This window comes from Amphimedon queenslandica, unplaced genomic scaffold (genome assembly GCF_000090795.2).
Source record: "Amphimedon queenslandica unplaced genomic scaffold, v1.1 AMPQUscaffold_13391, whole genome shotgun sequence".
Taxonomy (NCBI): Eukaryota; Metazoa; Porifera; class Demospongiae; order Haplosclerida; family Niphatidae; genus Amphimedon; species Amphimedon queenslandica.
Window position 1 is genome coordinate 149,987 of NW_003546373.1, and position 11,884 is coordinate 161,870.

The 11,884-nt window shown below is 34.2% G+C and overlaps 2 protein-coding genes across 2 annotated transcripts in view; both read left to right on the plus strand.

Annotated features, from left to right (window-relative positions):
• The window catches only part of LOC109582313 (uncharacterized), an 18,049-nt gene extending 6,410 nt beyond the window's left edge, over nt 1-11,639 (plus strand). The window contains exons 8-11 of the mRNA XM_019996983.1: nt 8,702-8,825; nt 9,040-9,088; nt 9,152-9,286; nt 11,520-11,639. Coding sequence (XP_019852542.1) covers nt 8,702-8,825; nt 9,040-9,088; nt 9,152-9,286; nt 11,520-11,621 — 410 coding nt within the window. The 3' untranslated portion in view covers nt 11,622-11,639. The remainder of the gene's footprint in view (nt 1-8,701; nt 8,826-9,039; nt 9,089-9,151; nt 9,287-11,519) is intronic.
• Nucleotides 1,517-7,912, plus strand: LOC100638427 (elongation factor 2-like). Its single transcript, XM_019996982.1, has 14 exons — nt 1,517-1,609; nt 2,829-3,278; nt 3,327-3,538; nt 3,599-3,780; nt 4,028-4,236; nt 4,286-4,519; nt 4,577-4,663; nt 4,979-5,167; nt 5,797-5,969; nt 6,017-6,155; nt 6,612-6,731; nt 6,776-6,883; nt 6,931-7,074; nt 7,432-7,912. The coding sequence occupies exons 2-14, from the start codon at nt 3,276-3,278 to the stop codon at nt 7,708-7,710; spliced, it is 2,079 nt and encodes a 692-aa protein (XP_019852541.1). The 5' UTR covers nt 1,517-1,609; nt 2,829-3,275; the 3' UTR covers nt 7,711-7,912.
• Nucleotides 11,640-11,884: the final 245 nt, after the last annotated feature.

Below are 11,884 nucleotides of genomic sequence, written 5' to 3' on the forward strand. Positions count from 1 at the left end.
ATTAAATTTGATTGTAATCAGCTCAAACTTAATACACGGCATAAGAACATGTATATGTATCAAAATAAATTATAAAAATCGAGAATTCTCTCCTAACTATTTTTCACGAAATTTGGCCTGTGACCTATAGCCTTGGATCATTGGCCTGATTTTTGAGCAACTTTAAAAATTCATAAAAAAATTTAATTTGGTCAGAATTAGCTCAAAGTTAATACACAGCATAAGAACATGTATATGTATCAAAATAAATTATAAAAATAGAGAATTCTCTCCTAACTATTTTTCATAAAATTCGGCCTGTGACCTATAGCCTTGGATCATTGGCCTGATTTTTGAGCAACTTTAAAAATTCATAAAAAAATTAAATTTGGTCGGAATCAGCTCAAAGTTAATACACAACATAAGAACATGATATGTATCAAAATAAATTATAAAAATTGAGAATTCTCTCCTAACTATTTTTCATGAAATTCGGCCTGTGACCAAAAGCTATAGCCTTGGATCATTGGCCTGATTTTTGAGCAACTTTAAAAAATCATAAAAAATTAGATTTGGTTGGAATCAGCTCAAAGTTAATACACAGCATAAGAACATGTATATGTATCAAAATAAATTATAAAAATTGAGAATTCTCTCCTAACTATTTTTCACGAAATTTGGCCTGTGACCAAAGGCTATAGCCTTGGATCATTAGCCTGATTTTTGAGCAGCTTTAAAAATTCATTTAAAAATTAAATTTGATCAGAAGCAGCTCAAAGTTGTACACAGCATAAGGACATCTATATTTATTAGAAAAAAATTATATAAATGGAGAATTCTCTCGTTGTGATTTTTGTCGAAATACCCTGTACTACATGAGCACTATATGCCAAAATCCTGTGGGAAGCCCTGTTTTTGATACATACATGTACGTACTTATTTCAGAACACATTACTATTGTATTGGGACTGATACTACCTGTCCTGACTATAGAGGTGTCCTTATTTTAAACTGTCCACAATAGCAGGTTTGACTGTACTTGTTTTATCTTATGTATTATGTTTAAACTAAGTACAGTCAATTTTTTTAATTTTTGGAGCTGCCTCCAAAGATCATAGACGATAGTGTTTCATCAAAATTGAAAATTGGCTAGAAAAAAATCATCAGACTTCACTATTATGTTCTGATGCATTTACATGTACATGTCATGATGTTGTGTATCAAGTTTGATTCAAAATTTGATTTTTTATAAATTTTTATGCCACATTGCTATACGAAAATCCCATCACTTGAAATATAACAGATTTTACAGTACATGTATAAATGTATTTCGTACACATGCATACTTTTAACACGTGCATGTACATGTATATATATTAATGTATATTAATTGACACGTGCATGTATATACAAAGTACATGTACATGTATTGTATAATATACACATGTATACACCCCATGTTTGGCATTATACTGTAATCAATGTAATCTGGTTACTTCTTTTTGTGGTTACTTTATTTTTATTCTTGTTTTTCTAGGAACTAAAGATATACAAATTTATAGAAAAGGTTCTGATAAGAACTCGCGGTGAAGCCGGTTTTACTTATATATATGATGTCATCATTCCTGAAGTATGTTAAATTAAGTGTTTGGTATAATGAATTACTGTTTGTAGTGTGTACTTGTATTTCTGTGCATGATGCTTCCATACCCACAGGGATACCAATAGAGGGACAGGTGGGGCATTTTGCCCCAGGCCCCCAATCAAAGGGGGCCCCCCAGGCCCCTGGTCAATAGTAAAGTATGTATAGTTTTTACAGAAAAAGAGCAATGAATCATGACAACTCTTATAAGTTAACTCTTGTGGGCCACTCTGTTAATGAATAAGGGAGGGGCCATTCGTATTAGTAGGGGCCCTATCAAGTTTTTGCCCTTGGCCCCACGTAGCCTATTGGTGGCCCTGCATACCCACATGCTATATAAAATGCTTTTTTTGTGTTCAATTGAAAGAATCACATTTGAGTGATTATTTTACACTTATTGTTTGCTATTGAGCAGTGTTGTATTGGTTAACTATAGCTGCAACAAAATCTATTTTAGTACAGCAAAATTTCGATTTTATTTAACTAAACTATAATTCTTTTATTTGACGTCAAACGAACTAGAATCATAACTAAAATGACTTTTCTGAAGAACTACATGTATAACTAAATTTGAATTAACAACTAATACTAGTCACACCTACGAGTTAATTTATTTATTTGTCAGAAATTGATTTTGTTCTGAAGTACCATAACTAAAGCTAAAATGTAAATCATGAACCAAAAACAGCATTGCTATTGATAAAATTTAGACTGTGGTATAATCAGTAGCGTAGCCAGGATTTTTGGAAAGGGGGGGCAAGCTGTGCGGCGCGCGAAGCGCGCCGTGAAATTTTGCGAAACCACGCCCTTTTGGAGGCGTGGTTACACCTATTTTTCAACATGGCGGACTTCTTGACCGATCATTGGCAACGTTGAATACCTTTTCAGCCTTATAATGGCATCATAGAAAGACTGCTTTGGCCTTTTCCTTTCATATGTAAGTTGTAGAACAGCTTTTCCTTTCAAAAGCAGCTTATTATTTGATTATTTTAAAATGTTGAGTTTTAAAAAAGGGGGGGCAATTGCCCCCCTTGCCCCCCCTGGCTACGCCCATGATAATGATACTTTTCATTGCGAGGTGATTGTTTATATTTTTCAGAAACTTTGTGTTCTTTCGAAATAATAGAACCTGTCATTGAAATAATGCTAATTGTTCTCAATGAATATTAATATGTGCTGTGATATTAAATTCATTTTTGTTATACAGGTAATGGTAAGAGCTATAGCTTCAGTAGAAAATTGTTCACTATCTGATGCTTGGACGAAACTAGAAACTTCATAGCTGTTATACATACACAAGACTATTATTATTAATTATAGCTACCCACCTATAGTTTTATTTCTTGTTGCTGGTTGCTGGTCGCTGCTTATAGTACCTTTTATTGTGTTATGATTTTTATTAAAAATAGGAGGAGGGCGTGTTAGTTTGTGGGCGTGTAAACTGTTAAATTGTTGCACCATGGCTTGGAAATAAAAAGATTGCACAATTCTGTGACATCTCTCTTTAAGGCTATAAAGCGATGTTCACCTCTGCTACCACCATCATTTCTTGTAGTTAGAGATGTGATTGAATAGCCTTTGACAAAGGACCGCTTTAACTTGGTAACTACACAGGAGTAACTACAAATCAGATTATAAATTTAGTGCAAATACAATGGTAAGATCCAGAGCAGGCTTACTAATCAGCTACTACTTGATTCTTTAGGTGCGTTTTACAGTGGAGCAAGTCCGTTCTATCATGGACAAGCGGACCAATGTCCGCAACATGTCTGTGATAGCTCACGTTGATCATGGGAAAACCACACTCACTGATTCCCTGGTCCTCAAGGCTGGGATCATTGCTGGTAGTAAAATTGGTGAACGATACACTGATACTGAGGATGAAGAACGGAAGCGTGGCATAACAATCAAATCAACGTAAGACTATGCTATAGCAATTCTATGATTATTTTAACTCTATTCAATGTATATCTCTAGTGCTATCTCTTTGTATTACGAGTTGCAAGATAAGGATATGTCCCACATCACTCAGGAAAAGGACGGGAATGGTTTCCTCATAAATCTCATTGACTCGCCAGGTCATGTTGATTTCTCTTCTGAGGTAACTGCAGCTCTTCGTGTCACTGATGGAGCATTGGTTGTGGTGGATTGCATAAGTGGTATGTGTCTGCTTTTACTTACATTGTATATAAAGCCTGGTTTACATTTGCCACAAATGGCAATGCAAACAAGCCCATTTTGACCAATTTTGTGTCAACTTTAGTTAGATCGCACACGCACTTTTTTGACCATTTCGTCAGACTTAAGCCTTGCTTAATGTGTCTTCATGCTTATCTGTGTCAGTATTAAACTGCTACATGTACATAATGTACCCAACTTCAGTTTTTACTATAATGGTTGATTTAGGCGTCTGTGTCCAAACTGAGACAGTTTTACGTCAAGCCATAGCTGAGAGGATCAAGCCTGTTTTGTTTATGAATAAGATGGACCGAGCACTCCTTGAGCTGAAGCTAGATCAGGAGGACCTTTATATGACCTTCCAGCGAATTGTGGAATCAGTCAATGTCATCATTGCAACTCATAGCGATGAAGATGGCCCAATGGGAAATATAATGGTTAGCTTATCTCATTTTTATTTAACAACATAATATTTGTTTATTTTAGGTTAGCCCAAATGAAGGCACTGTTGGATTTGGCTCCGGTTTGCATGGCTGGGCCTTCACTCTTAAACAATTTGCTGAGATGTATTCAGTCAAGTTTTCCATTGAGCCTGTGAAGCTTATGAAGCGATTGTGGGGCGAAAACTTCTACTCATCCACTGAAAAGAAATGGAGCAAGAGTGCTGGCCCTGGATACGTCAGAGGCTTTTGTCAGTTCATACTTGATCCTATTTATAAGGTTATTATAGATACATTTGTATAGTAGCAATCTTCATCACTTGTATTATTTTTTTAGGTTTTTGATGCGATTATGAATTTCAAAGATGAAGAGGTGCAAAAGCTGTTAGATAAGCTTCAAATTAAGCTAACTCCAGAAGAAAAGGTATGTACATGTACATACCTACTTGCTTAGTTTCTGTAAACCCACATAATTCAACCTTTATGTTTAATGTTTTCGCAGTGATGGGTATATTAACGTCCATTAGTTTTAAGAATTTTTACAACTTCTTAAAGTAACCAATTGCACATTTACAATGATATTTATGTCCATTAAATTAGGCTAATGGTTAAAACAGTTAAAATTAATGGATAGTAATTATTAATGGTTTACAGTGTCTTACAAAATAATCTTACTGTAATGATGATCATGTTTCTTTTTACCTTAAAAAATAATCGATCATTTATGTTTATTTTACAGGAGTTGAAAGGAAAACCTCTCCTTAAAGCTGTTATGCCTAAGTGGTTGTCTGCTGGTGACACTTTACTTCAAATGATCACCATCCACCTACCATCACCAGTCACAGCACAAAAGTACAGGATGGAATTATTGTATGAAGGACCTCATGATGACATTTGTGCTCAAGGAATTGCCAACTGTAACCCTGAAGTAAATAATAGCCATTATTGATATATGTAATATTAGAGATGTACCGATATGGGTTTTAGCCGATATTCCAATATGCCGATATTAACATAGCCATTACTGGCCGATACCAATACCGATCTGATATTTTCCTTTCTACCTTTTAGGCACAGGTTTATGCATGTAAAACGTGATTTATACACTTCCCAATTTAGTGTCTTCAATCTTGACTGATTTTCAAGTAGTCGCAGTTATAGAATCATTTTGACATTAATTGTATCACATAATTGTCTTACAATTAATTGATTAACCCTTTATTCTCATGCATATGGCCATGTGTTCCTATATCTGCAAGATGCATGCAAAGAAACGAATAACTGATACTATAAAAAACGGGCCAATATCTGATATGCCGATCTGATTATCAGGACATCTCTATGTAATATAGTTACAGTATGCCATGTTCATTTAGCATGTTTTTATATAAGGTTTTGAGGTGGGTATCAGTATAATGTAAGACCTTTGTCCCTCAATCTCTGCCCTCAGCTTTGCCTCTGGTAGACATTTTGGGGCTTAGGTCTTAGGTTGCTAATACATACCTCAAAACCATGGTTTTATAGTACATGTATGTTGAGTTTGAATTTATCAAACAGGCTCCATTGATGATGTACGTTAGTAAGATGGTGCCCAGTTCTGACAAGGGACGGTTTTTTGCTTTTGGACGTGTTTTTAGTGGAGTGATTGGTACAGGCCAAAAGGTTCGCATATTAGGGCCCAACTACACACCACGAAATCAGTCTGATCATGTGGTCAAGTCTATTCAAAGGTATAAAAAATTATTTTAAATTTATTTTAATATCATGGTCATAATAGGACTGTTGTGATGATGGGTCGTTCCAGTTTGAATGTTGAGGATGTTCCTTGTGGTAATGTTGTTGGTTTGGTTGGAGTTGATCAGTTTCTTGTCAAGACTGGTACTATCACAACATCTGAGGATGCATACAATATGAGGGTAAGAGAGAGATGAAGAGAGAGAGAGGGGGGGAGGAAGAGGAAGAGCTAATGTGTGATACACACAAGCAGTGATAGTTTTAATGCATACAGTTTTGTTACAATCATAAGCACTGCACTTGTTATAAGGATTAAGGAATTAGAGTTAGAAGTTTTAGTTTTAGTATTGGAAAGTGCCTCACTACAGTACTATGCTGAATATTTGTGTTTATAAGTGATTAAGTTTAATGTTAATTCAGTAGCAATTTTAGTTTTAGTATTGGACGATACCTTAATTTGCTACAATATGCTTAAGTTTTAACTGAATGTTTACATTTATGGGTGATTAAGTTCGATGTTGTTAGTCCAGTAGTACATGATGGTATTTTAGTTTTAGTGTTGGACCTCCAACAATCAGACTACTACAGTATGCTTTAGTTTTCACTTAAACAGCACTACTGAATGTTTGTGTTATTAGGTGATGAAGTTCAGTGTTAGTCCAGTGGTACGTGTTGCTGTTGAAGCTACCAATCCAGTGGATCTTCCCAAACTTGTTGAAGGAATGAAACGACTAGCAAAATCAGATCCCTTAGTCCAGGTAATGGGATTATAAGAGTTTTAATGTTTTTAGCTTTATTTCAGTGCTCCAGTGAAGCGAATGGTCAGTTTGTTGTAGCTGGAGCTGGTGAGTTACATTTGGAAATTTGCCTCAAAGATTTGGAAGAAGACCACGCTTGCATTCCCATTAAAGTAGGTTTATTATTATGTAGTGATGATGTATATTAATTTATACATAGAAATCTGATCCTGTAGTCTCCTATTGTGAAACAGTTACTCAAGAAAGCGATGTCATTTGTATTGCTAAAACTCAAAATAAACTCAACCGAATTTACATGAAGGCCTCTCCACTTTCTAGTGATGTTTTGAAGGATATTGACGAAGTAATTTTATCTTCTAAAATTTATGTTCAAGTTTAAGTTAGCTATTTTAGATCAAGCATTAAGCCTTTGAATTCCAAACTCCTTTCATAACAATGGTTTAACTATGTAAATACCCACTGATGCTAAAAGAACCCATCAAGAATGGTTATAGCAGATTTGCTATACAGAAAGTTCAAGCCATGTTTCTAATCATCAATCTTATAGCAATGATTCAAAAGATTCAAAATCATGTACTGTACATAGACCAAGACCATAATGGCTTATACATGTACATGTTTATTAGCACATGAACTATGACCTAAACTTAAAAACTAAAATTAAAACACAACATGTCTTTTAATTACTTTATTAAAATAGGGAGTCATCACTCATACTCAAGAGCTCAGACCAAGAGCACATTTACTGGCAGAGAAGCATAACTGGGACATGGCAACAGGACGCAAGATATGGTCATTTGGGCCAGAAGGAAGTGGCCCCAACCTACTCATTGACTCAACCAAAGGATGCATGGCTTTGAATGAGATTAGGGATGGTATTATTGCTGGATTTCAATGGGCTAGCAAAGAGGTTAGTCAGTTACCAGCTCCTTTTATTCTATATAATAGTGCACCGTATACTAAAAATAATATAATGTGAGACTACCAATTCTAAAAAACACCATGCATAGTAGGGCTGTGAGGTATACCTATATTTCTATATACCAAGGTATTACTTTTAGATATAGAAGGTATATATTTAAGTTTCAAAGGTTTTTAATATAGCATCAACTACTAATACCGTTATACCGTCAATACCGTACTTTTACAGTACTTTCGTAGTGCCAAATACACATAAAAAATACATGAAAAGATACATAAGGCAACTAGGCGAGGTTGTTGACAATGTGAAAGTGTTCAGTAGGAGTGGCAGAATTATGACACCATTTTGAGCCAGACACAGTGCAATGGCTAGTTTTTAACTTTAACTTTAAAATCACTTAAATTAAGTACAGTACTTGCCAACATTCAAAGCTAAAATATTAATTAATTAAATTATTAATTAATTTTTTTAGTATTTTAAAATAAATTACTATATTTAGTAATACCGGGATATTTTGTCAATACCGTACCGAGGTATCATTATATTTAATACCTCACAGCCTTACTGTATTGTAGTGTGTGTGGTAGAAATTTTTTCCTTAATTTTAATTTTTAAGAGTTAATTTTTACTTAGTAAGACTGTGTCATGTATTATGAAGTGTGACATGTGATTATATACACGTGATCTAATTTTTGTGAAATCTTAATCCAGTAAAAATAGTTTAAAATGGTAAAGATTTCGAGATAGGCAATATTTTAAGAAGCCAATACTAATGATGCTTAATTTAGCATATACATGTACATGTACATGTAGCATTGTACAAGATGATTTATTGTTGAGAAATATGTGGTGAATTTGCCTGTGAAAAGTCAATTGGCAAGTTTTTTATTGGTCATTTTGTGCCACGTGCCGTTGAGCATGCTCGTGCAGATTTAAACAAAATGGCCGATTTTATATTGGAAGTTTCTTCATAGAACCGCCAATCACCAATATTAATTCCTTGCCAATGAATCATCTTGTACGGTATACCATTACTTTGTGTTATTAGATAATGATAATGATGGAGATAAGTCATTGAATAATAATAACGATGATGGTGATAAAGGAGAAGAAGAATCAGATACCAATTATGATCTGTCTGACAGTGAAGATGATCAACCTGAAGATACCAGGTACTTTGTACATGTATACATGTACATGTAGCCAAACTTACCTCACAAATAGAGTGTGTTTTTGGGAACGTTAATTATATCTGCTTTTTTACAAAGTTCGAACAAAATAGCCCATTTGAACAAAATAATTGTGCTCTCTCTCAGAAATCTCTAAATTGCATCAAAATTGTAGTAATGTCAGTTTATCAATTTTTTTATTTCTACATTTGTATAGTTCGCCTTATTGTTTCTCAAGATTAATGGAGCACTTTGAAAAGAATGAGGTACTGTATGCATGTACATGTCTATATTAATGATAGTGAATGACTGAATGTCTTTACTGATAGTCTTTTATTGAAGAAGTATGCTTAGGAAAAGCATCGTCAGAGTTGCATCAATCTTACAGCGGGACCAAGTCTGACAGACAGAAAATGAGAAAAGCATCTACTGGATTCGGTCCTGCCAAATTAACGGAAAGCCAAGTCAGTTAGTGTGTAGGGTAATAGTAATACTGTAATACCGTATAACACTTTAATTTGGCAGAGTTTTATTTTGGCGTTTGGCGGTTTGCAAGCAGAATCCCCAATCATTAATGCGCATGCTCAGTAATGCACGTGTACCCAAGAATCACCGAATTAAAAACCACCAATTACAATTTTACAGCAAAATTGCCAAAATAAAGCACTATGCGGTACTGTAAAATCTGGTATATTCAAGTGATGGTCATTTTTGTGTGGTTAATGAGACATGTTACAATGTAAATTTAGAATGGTTAAATTTTTTGTTTTCACAATATTGGGATAAATTGGCAGCATATGAAAATTTTCAGCATCTGAATCTTTCATTCTGTATTTTATAACTACATGTATTGAAAATTACCCAGCGCATGTACTAAAATGGTAAAAGAAATCTATTCTAATAATTTTTAAATTAGAGTTATTTTCGGGATTTTAACCAAGGGTTGGTTATAGATAATTTTTTGTAACACTAATCTAATAAGTCAACTTCAAGAGGATGCATTTGCTGATTTCATCAAAAAATTGCTGGTAGGGTTTCTGCAAAGTGAGCTAAACAGCATGAGCTTCATGAGCTGACAAGCACTACAATACAGTACCGTAGGCATTTGGTGATTTGGAGCGACTTTAGAAATTCATTAAAAAATTAAATTTGATTGTAATCAGCTCAAACTTAATACACGGCATAAGAACATGTATATGTATCAAAATAAATTATAAAAATCGAGAATTCTCTCCTAACTATTTTTCACGAAATTTGGCCTGTGACCAAAAGCTATAGCCTTGGATCATTGGCCTGATTTTTGAGCAACTTTAAAAAATCATAAAAAATTAGATTTGGTTGGAATCAGCTCAAAGTTAATACACAGCATAAGAACATGTATATGTATCAAAATAAATTATAAAAATTGAGAATTCTCTCCTAACTATCTTTCACGAAATTTGGCCTGTGACCAAAGGCTATAGCCTTGGATCATTAGCCTGATTTTTGAGCAGCTTTAAAAATTCATTTAAAAATTAAATTTGATCAGAAGCAGCTCAAAGTTGTACACAGCATAAGGACATCTATATTTATTAGAAAAAAATTATATAAATGGAGAATTCTCTCGTTGTGATTTTTGTCAAAATACCCTGTACTACAGTACCTGTATGTACAGAAGCTGCATGAGCACTATATGCCAAAATCCTGAGGGAAGCCCTGTTTTTGATACATACATGTACGTACTTATTTCAGAACACATTACTATTGTATTGGGACTGATACTACCTGTCCTGACTATAGAGGTGTCCTTATTTTAAACTGTCCACAATAGCAGGTTTGACTGTACTTGTTTTATCTTATGTACTATGTTTAAACTAAGTACAGTCAATTTTTTTAATTTTTAAAGCTGCCTCCAAAGATCATAGACGATAGTGTTTCATCAAAATTGAAAATTGGCTAGAAAAAAATCATCAGACTTCACTATTATGTTCTGATGCATTTACATGTACATGTCATTATGTTGTGTATCAAGTTTGATTCAAAATTGGATTTTTAAAATAAATTTTTATGCCACATTGCTATATGAAAATTCGCATCACTTGAAATATAACAGATTTTACAGTACATGTATAAATGTATTTTGTACACATACATACTTTTATATGTAATTGACACGTGCATGTATATACAAAGTACATGTACATGTATTGTATAGACCCTATAGGGTGCTAACTTCTAGAAGTAATTATAGATACCGTATATGAGACACTATTCGTAATCTTCTGTATTCTATCCGTATTCTTTAATGAAAAAATTTCGAAATTCTCCTGCTGGACGGCAAAACCAGGCAAAACCAATGGATAGGAGGCCAAAAGCAGCCTTTGTGGACAAGTGGCTTCAAGTGCAATGAAGCTTTTTCTCAGGAGACATTCTGGGCTCTATTCTTCACTGTTACTGGCATTTATTGCCACTCAAACAAGCTCTGGAAGCCATGAAGGCCTCTTGTTCCTTGTTTCCCCATGTAGCTACACGGTATCTTGCCGTCCAAATCATGAGTGAGGGTGGATACCGTAATGCAATAATTACTTGCAGAACTTAGCGCCCTATAGGGTCTATAATATACACATGTATACACCCCATGTTTGGCATTATACTGTAATCAATGTAATCTGGTTACTTCTTTTTGTGGTTACTTTATTTTTATTCTTGTTTTTCTAGGAACTAAAGATATACAAATTTATAGAAAAGGTTCTGATAAGAACTCGCGGTGAAGCCGGTTTTACTTATATATATGATGTTATCATTCCTGAAGTATGTTAACTTAACATAAAAGTTTTAGTATAATGAATTATATACTGTATAGCCGGAAAATTTGGTGGAGAATTAAATTTGGTGGATTGGCAGTTCAAAATAAAATGACCAATATTATAACCGTCAATAATTGCAATTATTATGGGCAATTCGTTATACTAAAAATGGCAGTATTTCTCACTATTTCAGTCACAGGGTCAATACTGTAGGCAAGGACTGCCAAGGAGCAGCTTCAAGAAGAGCTGAGAGTGCTTAAAGAAAAGATAGTAAAC